Below are 17,205 nucleotides of genomic sequence, written 5' to 3'. Positions count from 1 at the left end.
GCAAGAAGATCATTTTTTAGTACCTTATTTTACTATTCAAGGTTGTCGTTTTACCCTGGAATCAAAGCTAAGCATACACTACATACCCAGAAATAATATAATACCCAAAAATAAAAGCCAAAGAAGTAAAGCTAAGAATATAATGCTAAACCAAGATATGACACCTTTAGTTTTAGGATTTAGATTATTAGAACCTCGGAGAGGAGTCGGTAACCACTCTTGAGTCACCTGAGCAGGTAAGGTCACCTTAACTTGATTTTTAGACTCTCTCTAATAAGACACAGAGAAACAAAACTGCAGATTAACCACCCCGCTATTTGATGTTGTCACAGTTGACCAGAAGCCTTCTAAAATCAGGACTCAATGCATGTTTGAATACTCATAGATATACGGTGGATAGAAGCAACTTTCCCGAGCTTTTGCGACTGTCCACTATAATTTTGTTCTCATGTAGTTTTTCCCCATGTATCTAAATATGCACTTATATGAGTAGCTCGCGGGTGTCAAAATTGATTATCGGGAAAAAAAAAGTTGATACAAACATGAAGTGAAGGATAAAACTGTAAATTGGATTGGCTTTGCTGACTGAGGAGCAAGTAGTCAAGTAATGTTTGGCCTTGAGAATTCTCCAATGAAGTCCATGTCTTTTGAAGAGGAAAAGTAAGATAAGCTCTTCTTAAGTGAGTTTATATCCAAAGCTAAGTAAAAATGTTCAAACCTTTATTTAATCCAAAGTATACTACTCCCTCTGTTCCTATTTATAAGTCCATTTTACCCAATTCTCTTAGATTGAGAAAAGTAGTTACAAGTAATAAATTTGTAAAAGAATTTATTCACTTTCCTAGATTACCCTTATTTAATTTCTTATAAATTTTTCTCTCCAAGTTATTATTTCAAAATCTCATTGTCTCTTTCATATTAAATATGATGATAGTTTTTGGAAAAAATAATTAATGCTCCATTGATATTGTAAATGAACTTATATTTAGGAACAAGAAAAACACTCAAAAATGGCCTTATAATAAGGAACGGAGGGAGTATGATATTAGCACAGTAAAATTTAAAGATAGATAGACATAATCACTTCCCATAAACTCATTTGAGTAGAAGTTCTTTTGAAAAAGTACATGTCAATATTATAATACTAATCAGGCCTAATCATTGATGTGTCTAGTGAAAAAGCAAAGATAGTGCTTAAGAAATAACAAAGAAAGGAATTTATACGATCTTGAAAGTTGAAATAGTAGACCTGTGGTTGATATAACTTCCAATGCTGGTGGGAACCTGGTCCGATAGCTAAGGCTTTTGAATATATCAAGTAATTTTGCTTTAGACCAAACTAAAAACATGTTGCTCTGAAATTAGCAACTTTCTTATAACTATAACAAGGATTAAGAGGTAACAACTCTTATCACCTTGATTTGAAAAACTAGTTTAGTACCAACTCCAACTTTTTCTTTCCTCCCATTCCTCTTTTTCCCTTGTCGTTCTCTGTCATGCAATACTTTTCTGCTAAATTCTTCTCTATAAATAGCATTCCCCCATCATGGTGCTCATCCAACCAAGTTGAAAACTCCTGTTCAACTATTCTATAATTTCTGTCCTCTGAAGTGGTCTTCAAAGAAACACTAATAATGGTCAATTCTATAAAATGTCTCCTGCTTCTTTCTCTAGCCTTTGTTCCATTCTGTCACTGCAAAAAGGAACAAGGGGTTAACCTCTACCCACAATTTTACGACCAATCATGCCCCAAAGCTCAAGAGATTGTCAAGTCCATTGTTGCCAAGGCTTTTGCGAAAGATCCCCGCATGGCCGCCTCGCTTCTTAGACTACACTTCCATGACTGTTTTGTCAAGGTCTCTGCGTGTAACATGCTTACAACTTATAGCATGTTGGATCACCTTTCTCGGAATGAAATCTGGAATCTATAAGCTATATTCACACAAGTTTCTTCCCAGAATTGATTTGACTAGAATCAATTATTGAACAATTTATAAACATGCACTTAGTGATATCTAGTAGATAAGTGTGAAATTTATAGTATTGTCAATTTGTCACAGCTATCTGATCTTTTAGTTATATGTGTTTGTGTATCATTTATATTGTTCAGATGAATGACTCAAAGTCAATCTTGCAGGGTTGTGATGGATCAGTGTTGCTAGATAGCAGTGGAACCATCATCAGTGAGAAGAGGTCAAATCCAAACCGCAATTCAGCTCGAGGATTTGAAGTCATAGATGAAATTAAATCTGCAATAGAAAAAGAATGCCCTCACACTGTGTCTTGTGCTGACATTTTGGCTATAGCTGCAAGAGATTCAACTGTTCTGGTAAATATTTCCATTTTGTTTTGTACTCTATTATCTTCAATTATCTTTGACTATCAAAACTTAATCATCAAATATTCAAATCTGATTTGCTATTGCTGTAGACTGGTGGACCAAGCTGGGGTGTACCTTTGGGAAGAAGGGACTCTCTTGGTGCAAGCCTCAGTGGCTCAAATCAGAACATTCCAGCCCCCAACAACACATTCCAGACTATCCTAACTAAATTCAAGCTTAAGGGGCTTGACATAGTTGATCTAGTTGCACTATCTGGTAAACTCCTCCCAGTGCTTTATCTTTTGCTTTCAAAATAAGTGTTTAAATCAGCATTGTCAAAATTGATTTTCAATAGAATTGATTTTAGTAAAATTAATTACGGTAAAGAGTTAAAGTGAAGTGATTTATGTTTGGATACATTTATCTGAGAAGTGATTTCTATAGAGTAACGTTGTGAAATCAAGTTATGAGATCTCAATTCTCACTATTGATTATGTCCAGGGCAGAAGTTACTCTCTCTCTAGCTACTCTGTAAAATTGTTTGAGACTAAAATTAATTCTATAAATAGATTGCCAAACATCTATATAACAATGTAGAAGTGATTTTGATCAATGAGAATTGATTTTAAGGCTCTCACATGTGGAACCAAACACAATAAATCTCTATGCATTATGCTGATTGCGAATTTACTTCCTTTGTCCACTTATATATTGTTTCAGATTTCTTCTACATTTGAGTATGATATTCATTTTACTCAACTAGAGATATTCCATAGCTGCATAAACAAGATTTTCCTTGTTAATTTTATAGGGAGCCACACCATAGGAGATTCTAGGTGCACCAGCTTCAGGCAAAGACTCTACAACCAAACTGGAAATGGCAAAGCAGACTTCACTCTTGACCAATCCTATGCTGCTAAATTGCGCACTCAGTGTCCAAGATCTGGTGGGGACCAGAATCTGTTTGTGCTAGACTTTGTCACCCCAGTAAAATTTGACAACAACTACTTCAAGAACTTGCTGGCATTCAAGGGTCTGCTGAGTTCTGATGAGATCCTCTTGACAGATAATAAAGAATCTGAAGATTTAGTGAAGAAGTATGCTGAGAGAAACGATCTTTTCTTTGAACAATTTGCCAAGTCCATGGTTAAGATGGGAAACATTACTCCTTTAACAGGGTCAAGGGGAGAGATCAGAAGGATCTGCAGAAGGATTAACAACTAATAAAGTCATGCCACACATGTGAACTTAAAATTTTACCTACATTTTTATGATGCTTCCATTGACAGTGTGCCCTGAGTTTGTACTTGGGATTTTCTTAGAATTGTTGTGTGTTTGGATCCAATTTATTGAATAAGATGTTTCAGGATAATTTCTTGAAGGCAGACCAACAACAGAAAAAGATTAGTTCTTGAAGATTGAAGTAGTTGAAATTTCTTGTCTTTTAAATGAAATTCATGTAATTCAATAAACGAACTTTTGTTGACTAATTTTTTTTTAAAGAAAATTAGATAAGGCAGGACTAGTTTGGGATAATGTTAATGATAACGAAAAAAATAATTTTTCACTCTCCTATATTACATAAGATAAGATAAAGTTTAATTATCATCAGACGCGTAGATCAACTGATATGAGGTTGTTCTAGCTTAAACAGATGCCTCGAGTTCGAGTCTACTACCTCAATAGAGAAGACTCTGACTGGACAACACTACAACAGAGATCGGCCTGATTTGCTCCAAATCATCCTAAGGTAGCGATCTCGAAGATGTTTTTGGGGGGTTTGGACTTTGTTTCTATACTCTCTGTGATCGTGGAGTATGGCTTAGAAGGCCTCCCTCGCACTACCAAACCAAAGTTCTTGCCCTTCTTTCTATTTCATCCTTTTATTTTCGGGATAGGACAACAATGATATATACACATCTCATTTTTTAAACTTCATTTTCACCTATTTTTGTTTCTATCTCTCTCCTCTTATCATCTATCACATCTCATGCTTTCTCTCTCTTACTTTTTTTTCTTCTTCCTATCTCTCTCCTCATTCCACCTCTTCCACCTCGAAAAAATGTGTGTAAGTAACATTATTGGGGCTAGGATGTAAATACTAATCTAATAAGTAAAGTAGTAATTGTCTATCCAATCAATTGGCTTGGACATCAGACTATCGCTCAAGTGATAAGAGTTAAGGTACATATTACTTGGGTGAGGTAGGTTCAGAGATAGATGATTCAATTTATTTTTCTGATATAAAAAAAAAAACATTTGTTTCTTTAAATTTCCTTTAAAAAAATTCCTCTTTGTAAAAAAAAAGTTAAATGATTTAAAAAAATGAAGCGGTCAAGATTACTGTTATTTTAGTTAAGACTTTAGAGAAGGGGTTGCGTACTACTTGCGTTGCAGCATTTTGTAGCGCCAGGAAATCCAAATCCACAAACTGACAGTGATCGCGAAAGAGAAGAACGATGAGATTAAGATGCAGCGTGGCTACGGCGTTCACGGTGGTTATTTTCCTGATTCTGGTCGGAGAAAAAGGGACCGGACCGCCACAAATCGAAGCCTCTAATTCCGTTTCCGCCTTCGTTCACAACGTCATCTACTCCAACAGAATCGCCTTCTTCTCCAAATCCTATTGCCCGTGAGTCCCTCTTTTTCCATTTCACCACATACCCGATCCTCACCAATTAGGGTTTTGCTTATTCATCGATTATCATGCTTCTCTGTTTCGTTTCATATTGTTAGGTATTGTTTACGCGCCAAACGCATCTTTGCTGAACTCAATGAGCAACCGTTTGTTGTTGAATTGGATCTCCGAGGTAGTATTCATCATCCCAATTTCATTCTCATCATTGTTCAAACTTTTATCACAATTAGGTAACAGTGTTTTGTTGTTTTCTTCTTCCATGTAGATGATGGGTATGAAATTCAGAGTGTTCTTCTAGATTTACTAGGTAGAAGCACAGTGCCACAAGTATTTGTCAATGCCAAGCATATTGGTGGATGTGATGGTTGGTTAGCTCATACTTTTAAGCTACCATTAACCCTTTGTGTTTCTGAATTTTTTTGTTATCTAATTGCGTGGTTTCGTTGCTTTTGTAATTCAGATCTCAGAGCTGCAGTCCAGAGTGGTGAATTGCAGAAACTTCTTAGTGCAAGTTGATGGCATATTGGAGACTCGGGGAGGAGCACTAGCGTCTGCCAATTTACCGGTATGTGCCGGGGAACTCACATTTTTCATATGGATGATGATGTTTTCAAGCTTCTGGCAGCAACATATTTATTGATACTTTATGAGTTTTCTGGGTTTTTATTTGGGGATGTTTATAATGAAGCTCATTGAGCTTCTAGCAACATATTGGAGAAATTGCCCTTCTGTTTTCATATATTCAGTTACTCTGTTTGGATATGAGTATGACATTTGTTAAGAGTATTGTAATTTTCAAAGTGTATTCAAAATACTACATAATAAAATCCTTAAAATGCTCTATTTAGATGTTTGATAGGACTTGAAAATTCATGGTGTTTTAATTTGATGTAACCTTAACATAAAGTAATTCAAAAATTACACTTTAACATGTTTTTGTTGGGAAGTGATGAGCACACGCATGAAGACAATATGCAAAAATTAATTAGTATTGGCAAAAACATGGGATTATTCTTATTAGTTTATTCATTTATATTCTGCATCTCGGTTTTAATTTATTATAAATAGTTAGATTGAATTGTTAAAGAACTTGACAGTGTCAGTATACTGAGACTTTGATATTGCATTTGAAAAAAAAAAAAGGATGCTTTCATCTTTACAACATCACAACATTTAGTACTTCATTAGTTTCATGGATTTCATGTACTTGAAGAGTTGAAGTCCATTAGAATGCAGCATTCATGTTTAAATGTTAAGGTGTTGTCTACCTGTAAGAAGATTTATAATGGAGATACCCACAAAGTTAGTCTAAACATGAAATTTCATAAAAGAATTGCATCATTTTGCATATAAAAGTAGGACTCTCGAGAGGTTGGGCTCTAATTGATCACATTGTTAATTGCTAACATGAAACTTTGAATTTCAATATGCTTGAAGGTGGCTTATGAGTTTAAAGAAGTTTTAGAAAACCAAAAAAAAATGGCAATTTCTAACATGAAGTCTGTCAACCACAATCTGCGAACTCAACAAAAAAAAAATTCTGATTATTGTTTCGATGAATTGATCTCAAATCATGGCATGACTTCATCCAAGAAGTGCAACATATTGTTTCCAAGAGGAACTCTATAGGCCTTGAAGGAGCCAAGGTCAAACTATCTTGTCTTATGAACTACTATTCAAACTAATAGTTGATTTAAGAAATCTATTGCAGTAGGAAATTTAAGTACAGAATATAATAACAAGACGGGTTGTATTGACAACTAAATCTAAACCTGCAGGTTGGTGTATCATGCATGAAATCTGGGGTAGTTAAATCGAAAATTGAGATACATGTGTGATGAAAAAAACAATAGTGTGACGTGCTCCGGACAAATGTTGTGCTATAGAAGGAGGATAGAATGCCATATACATGTCAGTGCCGCTGCACAACTATATCTGAAAAGGAGCCTTGAGTTACAGCACGAGTGTTGTGGCCATTATCAGGACAAAGCTGCAGAGTCAGGTCGCCAAGTGCCTCTCTTGGCACAGAGCATGCCTTCTTGTTCTTTTGTGTAAGTTATTTCCCAGTGTAGAGATTTTAACAGAGCTTCCACTTCTTTGATGGTGTTCGGTTCATCACGCACAATCAACGTACCTCCAGGTCTGATTATTCTATCCACCTCTGCCATAACAGGAATAAGTTTACACCTGAGGAGCCAAAATAACAGATGGAGATCATTTTGGTGCAATTTCTCTAGAATAGGTGAAAAGGGTTGAAGGATCACTACTTCCATACATACCTCTCTTTTAGCTTTGAAAAAAGATTATCTGCATGCAGTAGATCATAAGTTCTTGGATATGTGCTGAAGGATTCACACCAATCATGGTATATCCCAAAAAGACCCCTCTCATAGATGATGGGAAGTGTATCCGGAGCATCTATGTTCACAACATTGAATACCCAAACAGGAAGTTCCCTCAGAGCTGCTGCAAATCTGCACGCAGATGGCTAAGTATTACAAAAACTAAGTATTGCATATTAAGTTCTAATCTATGATAGTTGTTCTCCAAGTTGAAGGCAATACCCCCCATAGACAGCTCGCATGTCCATGATATTTCTCACATTAGACCAAGTTATTCCAATGTTACTCAACTCATCCACAATGTTTCTCCAACGTTCAGTGTCTGCTGTAAAATCTTGAGGAGCTGGTTTTCCATAGATCCCAACCTCTGAGCTGTTTAACCAATACGGGGCTTTCTTCACTCGACGAGGCCAAACTTCAGGCCACTTGGCCCCTCTCTCAGCCTGGTTTTCAGGCACTCTATGCATGCACGCTTGCAGAGGTACATACCTGTAATACAATACATTTGGTCAATCCAAATTAGAAGTACTGTTATGATGTATTTTCCTTCTAAATCAACTACTAACATGTTTGGATCAACTTCCTTTTTGTCGTAATTAATTTTTGAATCTCAGAAGTTACACAAAAACTTATTTTCGAAATTGATTTTAGAATCAATTTTGGAAGGACTTCCAAACATGTACTATTTTTATTTTAGTCTTTAGAACATGTCAAACAGTCATTTTGTTCATTTGCCAATAATAGAGATTTACCAGGCAGCATTTGAATCGTCATCATCCTTGCACATTGGAGGTTGGTTTTTCTCCCGGTTGTCGTAGCATTCATTGGAAGTGGGTTTGCGGTAAATGGCAGCGCCAACATGATTCAGTTCATCCTTGTTGATAGTGACAAGCTCCCAACACATTTTCTTTGTTAGTGAGGACATTTCTAGTAGAAATTACAAGATGTCAGTGACTGTAGAATTGTCCTTCTTGTAACAGCAAAGATATGAAGTTTAATCCTACCTTTCCATATCTCGACATCTTCTTCGAGCTTTTGGTACACGGGAGTAGCACACCAAACAAAATAACCACCCGGTCTCAGAAGCCGATTCAATTCCAAAAGCAACATGCCACCTAGAACAGAGTTTCACAATTCTCAGCAACTAAATATGTTCAGCACAAAATAAAGCCATTGTTGATTATGGATATGAAATCAAATGACAAATTCAAGCTCAAGAAAAGTGTTGGTGAGTGAAACCAACCATCTACATGCCAAGGTACTCTGCAACGTGCACAATGTATAAGATCAAACACACGGCTAGGGAATGGCAATCTTGTAGAACCCATGACAGCAGATATGGCAGGAATGCCTCTCTCAAGGGCAAACTGTACTTGTGCTTCATGTTCATCTTTGGGTGCAAAAGACATTGCAACAACATCTCTTTCAAATAGGTATCCTCCAAAACTACCAACCCCACACCCAACATCCAAGATCACCCTGGTGTGCTTTCCCCATGCAATTCCAGCCTCAGCCTGCAATGCATGAATGATATTATAAAATATTGCTTGCTAGTGATAACTTATTCCGATGAATAACTTTGGGTGGGTTCGGCTTCCGTCACCACCACTGGTCAAAGGATGCTTACAGGACCATAAGTCGCTTATAGTGACCCACTGACACAACCCTCACATCGGCTGCGAGAGTCGAACGCAATTTCCTCCCAGGAAATGCCTCATCCTTACCGATTGAGCCAACATGTGTTCGGCATGCTAACTAAGTAGTAAGTATTAACTAAGACAAAATTTAGAAAATGCTGTTATGATTACCTTTTGAAGAAAATCAATGTAGTGTAGAGCTCCATGAATGAACTGGGTGCCACCACCAGGGAATGTTAAGAATTCACCTGTCACCTTCACCCAATTCTGGTGTCCCTTCACCTCTGCTAGCATGGAGTGAGGTACATTGTGATACCATATCTGTTTTGAAATACAATAAAGAAAGTTTTAATTTTGAAGATATCAAAGTCTCCAATATCCAATTTAGAACTGCCTTTGAATCACCTTATCTCTGCTACTTGGCCATTCAATGGATCTTTTGTAACCTTTGGGAGTTGGCACGAGGCAAGTGGGTGCCTCTTCCGGACAATGCCTTTCTCTGTGCTCAAAATGTTTTGTGCTACGTAACTTTTTGATAGCCATTTCATTGTCCAAACACGGTATGTAATCCGCCCCTGCCGTGACATTGCAGAGATACCACTCGTGCTCTTGCAATTTCTCTGGAGTTTCTGATTCATCCTTCTGTCTCTTCTTTTCGCTATGTGACTGATCTGCTTGCGTTTTCCATGACTTCTTGTTCGACTTGCTTCCTTTCTTCTCTGCTTTTGGCTTCTGCGTTTCTTCACTTTCATCTTGGACTTTCTGATTCTCATTTTTCTCTGGCTCAACCTGAGAGCTTTCACCTGCTTTGGAATCAGAATTTCCATCTTCATTGGATTTCATCTGCCCATCTTTCTCTGCGGTCTCATTCTCCCCTTTGTCCTCTCTTAACTGCTCTTTATTTGATTCATCTTCATTGTTGTTAGTGTCAAAACTCTGAACAGCATCTTGTTGCTGTTCAGTGCCTTGTTCTTGATTTTCAGCTGCATTAACAGATTCTGTAGAATCTTGAGTGTTGGCATTCTCTTCTTCCTCCTTTTTATTTCCATCTTCATTGCCACTTTGCTCAACTCTCTCTGACTCAGAAATTGTCTGATCCTTGTCTGAAACCGTTTCATGTATCGTGGAGGCTTGTTCTTTCTGGGTTAACGTGCTTTCCTCTGATATCTGAGCATCACTAATGGCACTCTGCTGTTTATGTTGCTCATTGTTTGAGTTTTTGTCATCAGACTTAATGGCATCATCAGGAAGATTACCAGGATTGTCTCTGAAGACTTCATCATTCTTTTGTTCTTCACTTTTGGTGGTCGTTTCAGCTGAATCATCTGTTTTTATGGTGGTGGTTTCAGGGTTGTCTTGCGAGGAAGAGAAATCAGTATCGGTGGTTGAAGAGGTGTCGATGGCCGTGCGCGTGGTGGTACTCTCATCGCTCTGTGTTTGAGGTGAGACTAGAGAGCTGGAGCTTAGCATCCATACACCAAAAACACACAGTGCGATGAATAGTAATATTGTTAAGGTTGATACGTAAGAAGGTGATGATGATCTCCTATTGTTCCGTGCCTTGAACAGAGCCATAAGAGTTAGTGTGTGTGTGTCTGTCTTCAGAGGGGAATTAGGATTGGGTCCTAATTTGTTAAAGAAGATTATGAAAGTGAGACTGCATGGATGCAGAGAGCGAGAGAGTTTGGGTGAGATGTTTGTGGAGGGAGACACGCATGTGAAGTGAAGATTGGTTGAAAGAGTAGGAAATATTCCAAGATGGTTGGAATGTCTCGATGATCCTAAAGAGTAGGAGTAGGGAATTTGTTGAAAATGTTTGGTTGCTATGTTAAGGATTCATTTGACAATGCAAAGACAATCAATCATTTTCACATAAAAAACAAAAAATGGACAAGTGAAGGATCAAATTAAGTGATTCTCGTAAGTACATGCAGTTTCATGAGAATGACGGTGTAAATATACAAATCTTAGACATTCAAGCCTTCTTTTTTCTTGGTTGTGGTCATTCCTTTAATTAGGCTCTTCTTTTTTCTCGGTTCTTGGGCTGTTGGGCTAAATGGGCTCGACGTCACTTATTGGACTGGGAGCATTCAGACCCAAAATGTGCTAAATGTCTAAGAGATTGTTTGCTCTTCACTTGTGAGTGCGGTCTATTCCAAGGACCTCAAGGTGGTTGGACTTTCAACATTCCCTTGCTTTCTACTTTTCTTCTTAATTTCACCCTCAATGAGTTGTTTTTATGTGATTAAAGATAAAATTATAATCTAGAAAAACAAGATTAAAAATATAGTACAAAGTAAGACCATAATTACAATTACATACTCACTAAACTATGGGACTGAGACAATTAATCCGTTATTTAATTTACTTATGCATATAACTTAATGGACCCCACTATATTTTGAACTAATAGAATCACTTATAAAAAAATAAATTATAACATTCATAACTCATTTATCTTAAATATTATTTGTTCAGTTAATATGAGGTTAAGTGACACTTGTAGCTAGGTGATATAGACACCTCTTATTATATTCCTTAGGATTTGGTATTCCCTAATTGTCAATTTTTGTATTATTGGATGAACTGTGGATGTCCATATATAGGAAAGTTACTTTCTACTCATGTGCAATCTGATCAGGATATATGCTATAATAATAGACGAATAGACATCCACCAACAAGTTGGAGCATCCTAAAATAGTCACTTTTTAATCGTATGCTAAGAGGTGGTTCAATTCATCAAACATATATAAGCTTACTTTTGTTACATGTAATTTCATCTTGCAAATTATTGTGTTTGCTTAATTTTAAAAATTGTTAATTGCCTATATTTTAATGAAGCCTAAAAAAAGTTATTTGTACGTTTGACATGATCAAGATCTTATAGTCTCATAGGTTGATGATAGAATATCTTGAAAAAAAAAATAGCTAGAAGTAACTAAATATGATAATTAAAAATCCTATATACTATTAGTTAAAAAAATATATGAGATACGCATTGGTATGGGTTTTTGAGGTTTCGCTCTCTTAAGCATGTAGTCATGAATATGATTGGGAAGAGTTATCACTTTAGTGCTCAATGCCAATGGTACCTCAAAAAATTAATGGGTCATACTTATCGGGTAAGAGTATATTATAGGAAAACAACTTAAATAATCCACGTATTTTTTTTTACTTCATTCATTTTAACTACTCATACTCTTGCTTATCAAAGTTACTTTGGGTTTGGATTAGTTAATTTGCGCAGTTGGAATTATTTTATCATTTTTTCAAACACAAGAAAAACGCATCACTATCATCCGAAACTGAATCGAATTCAGAGGAAGGAATGCATGACATTATCTTTCTTTAAGCTAGTGACGTTGGCCTTTGGGTAGAGAAAGTGAGAAAGAAAAAATAATGAGAATGACAAGCCAAGGAAGCAACCAAATCTTTTGGGTATATTTTTAACTTCCCCACACCACAAATCACATGCTTGCTCGGCTGTTCTCATAAAAACCCCCCATTCATTTATGGCTCCGATAGTGACCTCTTTCGTCTCTTTTCCACACAGTTGACATTGCCATTACTCTCTCTCTCATTGTGGAAAATTTTGATTGTGGCGGTGTGTAACTCAGAACTGCCAAGGGAAGCAGTTCTGAGAGGAGTGAAGTAGGAAAATTACGGCTGATAGACATACCCTGCAGCTTCTGTTGCAATGCCAATGAGATGGTCGGAAATAGAAAAACAACAAGGCATATGCATGCTCTTCTTATGTTATTTGCTGCAATTGGCTTGGTGTCCCCAGAAGGGATTTTTTTTGTTAACTTTGGGATTGGTGGCATTGTTTGGGTCCCATAAGAGCATCTCCAATGCTAGTTCTTATTTCTTAGTTCTTAGCACTATTTATGTGGGCCCGTATTGCCACATGTGTTTAAGCAACTCTCAAGTAATTTTGCTCCAACTATGAGTTCTTAGTTCTTACTACTATTCATTTGGTCCCACCAACCACATTATTTATACTTTTTTTTTCCATAAAGTAATAAAACAAAACTCATAAAGTAATAAAGTAATTTGAATGAGAGAGAAATAATTAATATTTTAAGCTAAGAACTCAAAAAGCAAAACATCTTATATAAGAACTGAGTTCTTATTTTTAAGAACTAAGGAGTCAATGTCAGCACCTCCAATGGTAAAGTTCTTAGTTCTTAGTTCTTAGTTCTTAACTCCAAAATAAGAACTAAGAACCTTGCATTGGAGATGCTCTAAGGATAATGTCTACATTCTTATTCATTTTATTAAATTATAGTGACTAATAGAATTGTACTACCGTAAATTATGAATCATTGAAAATGAAATAACTAGACAAGTTTTATATTTTCATCATAAGGATTGGGAAAAATTCTCTTTAGTCTTTACATCTCAAATTCACACACTAAAAGAATCTATCTATATATATTAGAAAAGAACAACTTCAAGCATGACGTGTCGCTCCCACAGGCCAAGTTAGTGACGTGTCGCTCCCAGATTAATTCTCATAAAAATTATTCCACGTGTCAATTTGTTAGAGGATATAATTTTCAATTGATATATATTTTAATTTTATATATTCTAACCTAATTAATTGATATTATTTTAGAAGATATAATTTTCAATTGATATATGTTTTAATTTTATATATTCTAAAATAATTGATTGATATTATTTTAAAAGATAAGATTTGGTCGTTTAATTTATTTTAAATTTATTTTTAGAATAAATTGATTAATTTTTATTGAATTTTCGAATTTTGTATTAATTCGGGATTTTATGAGTTTTTATTGTGATTTGCTAGATTTTGTTAGTTTTTATCTATCTTTATTTAATACCATTTTTAATATTAGATTTGATTGGGATTTAGGTTGTTTATTTCTTAATTTTATTTTAATTTATCTTATCATTTATTTTAAATCCATAAAATACTTTATTTTATTTTAGATTCACTTTTAGAGTATATTAATTAAATTTTCTTAAATTTTCAGATTTTTAATTAATCCAGGATTTTATGAGTTTTTATTGTGATTTGCTAGACTTGGTAGTTTTTATCTATCTTTATTTAGTACCTTTTTAAATTTTAGATTTGATTAGAATTTAGGTTGTTTATTTCTTAATTTTATCTTATTATTTATTTAATTTTACTTCCAGGAAATATTTTATTTTATTTTACATTTATTTATAGAGTATAATAATTAATTTTTATTGAATTTTTGAAATTTTAATTAATGCAGGATTTTATGATTTTTTATTGTGATTTGCTAGATTTTGATAGTTTTTATCTATTCTTATTTATTATTTATTTAATTTTAATTTCATGAAATATTTTATTTTATCTTTGAGTTACATTTAGAGTATAAATTAATTTTTATTGAATTTTTATTGAATTTTCATATTTTTATTTAATTCAGGATTTTATGAGTTTTTTTATTGTGATTTGCTAGATTTTGGTAGTTTTTATTTATCTTTATTTAGTACATTTTTAAAGTTTAGATTTGATTAGGATTTAGGTTGTTTATTTCTTGATTTTATCTTAATTTATCTTATTATTTATTTAATGCTAATTCTAAGAAAAGGGAGTTGATTTGGTGCTGAGGGTCCACAAAGCTACCATGGACACGCAGAGATTTGATAGCTGCTATTTCTACCTCTGCCACATGTCGCGATCACGACAGAGGTATGCCGTAAGATGATGTTACGTGAAGAAGAGTTTATCATGTTGTGATTGATGGTTTGTGCTATTTCAGTTTATCCTTTGTTCGTAATTCAATCCTTAATTCTTAAATTTCACATATTTTGTGTGTTTTGATCCAAAAGTTTACAAATTTTTGCATAGACCCTTTAACGAATCATTGTTGAAGACGTAATGTTTTTTCTATTGTTCTACTTCTGCTTTTGTATTTTTTAAAACCAGATTTTAGTATAGTTTGTAGAAATCCATGCGTTTGAAGCCATTCTAAACCAGATTTTGGTATAATTTATAGAAATTTACGAAACTTAGATAGCCCGAATTTATATTCATTTCTCAAATTTTGCACGTTTTTATTCATCATGTTTGAGCTGTGTGTATAAGCATACTATTTGCACTGTATGTGAATGATGCACAACTTACTAATTTTTTTTTTAATGATGCACGGGTCAGTCAAATTGATGAAAGCATATGAAGAGCTCACATTTAATCTTCATGAGTATGGTTAGCTCATTCTTAAGGTTGGTTCATGTTTTCCTCAAACTCATTAGTTTTGCATATACTCATGTTTTCGTATGCCAATTGGGTAATTTATCTTACTTTACTCTATATATTTCCTTAAGTTCAATTTAAATTGATTGTTAGTATAAGTTTATTGGTGAAGTAACCACAATTATTTTGGGTGAGAGAATTATTTTGTTTTTTTCTTACATATATAGATAATTTACTGGGGTGCGCACATATGGGGCAAGACATTATTTTTTGTTTCTCTTGACTGAAATGTTCCTTTGATTTTTTGTTTCACAAGGGCTCTACCCCAAGATTCACAAATACACTAAATACAATTCTTTCACCACAGTCCTTTCAAATTGGTGAAAGAGGGTATTTTGTTCTTCAAGACTTCATTTTGGATTTCTGTTTCAATCTTCTTCATGAATTGATTTTGTTCTTCAACTAATTGTAAGATGTCATATGCTTTAAGGATTCCTGCTATTATCTTCTTAATCAAAAGCAAAATGATTGAGGAAAACAAAATCTTCTAGGGTGCAGAATATTCACTAATTGGAAGAAAAAAAAATAACACGTGTCATTCTCAGATTAATTCTCATAAAAAAATACATTTTAAAATTTTAGATTTGATTAGGATTTATGTTGTTTATTTCTTGATTTTATCTTAATTTATTTTTGATTTATTTTTAGAGTAAAAAAAATACATTTTTAAATTTTAGATTTGATTAGGATTTAGGTGGTTTATTTCTTGATTTTATCTTAATTTATTTATTATTTATTTTTAGAGTATTAATTAATATATCCCAATCTTTTTTTTTAAAAAAGTGAGTTTGAAAGCTATAGCTTAAGTTAATTTGTTAATATATTCCCAAATAATAATAATAATAATAATAATAATAATAATAATAACATGTGTGTGCGGATATGGGCCGGTTGGGTACTACAGTACCCATACCCGCACCCATACCCTCTATTTTTTGCGGGCAATTATCTATATTCAACCTCATACCCATTTAGCGGTTTTTTACCCTACCCATAGTGGATATTTTTTGCGGATACCCTATGATTTTGAGACCCATTGTCATCCATAGATTTAGATTTTGGCAAAGATGGATAGCTTCCTATAATGACATTGAATTGTCTAAGGGTGGAGAGCTTCGAGTTACTACCCACGTGAGTATGGAGACGGATACATGTAATTTTTAAAACGCGGGTATGAAGATGGTACTATAGTACCTACCCATTGTCATCCCTACTTAGTTGGAATAAACACAATAATGTTATACTTTATGATATATCTTACACAATCCTGATTTGTGCTACTATCACATTAATTTTTAAGATTAATATGTTGATAATTCCTTATATCTATGATTTGTGTTATCGTCTTCATATTTACAAAGAATGTGAAACGAGTTCCTCTTGGTCTCAATCGGGCTTAGAAGAGAAGTCTTTATGTCCACTTTACTCATCAATTCTGACTTTTCTATTTCATTCGTTGTTTAATATATTTTTAATAATCAAAGTATTAATTAATGTATCAAATACAATAGACATATTTCCCGTGCAACGCGCGGGTAAAAAACACTAGTTAAAAGAGAAAATATAAAAATAGCTGATACGATAAAAATTCTCTTTACTATCCAAATGAATGGGATTTGGATACTATCTGAATGAGATTTTTTTCTCTGCTTTATGGTTAGAATTGAAGTGAGCCGAGCCAACTCTTTTTTCCCCCCTATTGTACTCTATTTAATGTCGATTATATATTGTAGTGATTCAACTCCTGACTACAAGTTGACTTCCTCTATTCATATATCCGCATGGTTGGAGGAGTCGCACTTGGGCCTTTAAACTTTGCTCCATTATTAAACTCTCAAGGCATCTCCCTAATTCCTCTTCTATATAATTTTCCTTGGAAAAATAGAAAATGGATAATAATTATCAAGTGCATAAATTAATTGATACTTATTATAACTTTTGAGCAGATGTCTCGAGTTCAAATTACGGTGAATAAAGATAGTTAATATAAAGTTTATCACCTATATTGTTGTT

At 34.3% G+C, this 17,205-nt stretch overlaps 3 protein-coding genes across 4 annotated transcripts; 2 read left to right on the top strand and 1 right to left on the bottom strand.

The window, feature by feature from the left end:
- Positions 1–1,460: 1,460 nt before the first annotated feature.
- LOC130740687 (peroxidase 72-like) lies at positions 1,461–3,701 on the top strand. The gene is made up of 4 exons (XM_057593362.1): positions 1,461–1,856; positions 2,138–2,329; positions 2,431–2,596; positions 3,132–3,701. Exons 1-4 carry the CDS (start codon positions 1,635–1,637, stop codon positions 3,542–3,544), a joined length of 993 nt encoding a protein of 330 aa, XP_057449345.1. The 5' UTR covers positions 1,461–1,634; the 3' UTR covers positions 3,545–3,701.
- Positions 3,702–4,673: 972 nt separating this feature from the next.
- LOC130740686 (glutaredoxin-C3-like) lies at positions 4,674–9,298 on the top strand. 2 transcript variants are annotated; one of them, XR_009020233.1, is made up of 6 exons: positions 4,687–4,952; positions 5,057–5,130; positions 5,224–5,322; positions 5,419–5,523; positions 6,737–7,781; positions 8,056–9,298. XR_009020233.1 is itself a non-coding variant. In XM_057593360.1 (4 exons), the coding sequence occupies exons 1-4, from the start codon at positions 4,780–4,782 to the stop codon at positions 5,472–5,474; spliced, it is 402 nt and encodes a 133-aa protein (XP_057449343.1). In that variant the 5' UTR covers positions 4,674–4,779; the 3' UTR covers positions 5,475–5,801. The 2 variants fall into 2 exon arrangements, 1 of the variants encoding a protein (XP_057449343.1); XM_057593360.1 differs by lacking the exons at positions 6,737–7,781; positions 8,056–9,298 and having other exon boundaries at positions 4,674–4,952; positions 5,419–5,801.
- On the bottom strand, positions 6,938–10,641 carry LOC130740685 (probable methyltransferase PMT27). Its single transcript, XM_057593359.1, has 8 exons — positions 9,343–10,641; positions 9,109–9,258; positions 8,544–8,814; positions 8,305–8,415; positions 8,053–8,227; positions 7,523–7,789; positions 7,238–7,432; positions 6,938–7,145 (listed from the first exon to the last, which is right to left on the bottom strand). The coding sequence occupies exons 1-8, from the start codon at positions 10,510–10,512 to the stop codon at positions 6,938–6,940; spliced, it is 2,547 nt and encodes an 848-aa protein (XP_057449342.1). The 5' UTR covers positions 10,513–10,641.
- Positions 10,642–17,205: the final 6,564 nt, after the last annotated feature.

Source organism: Lotus japonicus, chromosome 2 (genome assembly GCF_012489685.1).
Source record: "Lotus japonicus ecotype B-129 chromosome 2, LjGifu_v1.2".
Taxonomy (NCBI): Eukaryota; Viridiplantae; Streptophyta; class Magnoliopsida; order Fabales; family Fabaceae; genus Lotus; species Lotus japonicus.
Note: the sequence above shows the minus strand (reverse complement) of the source record. Positions and strands in the feature narration are given on the sequence as shown.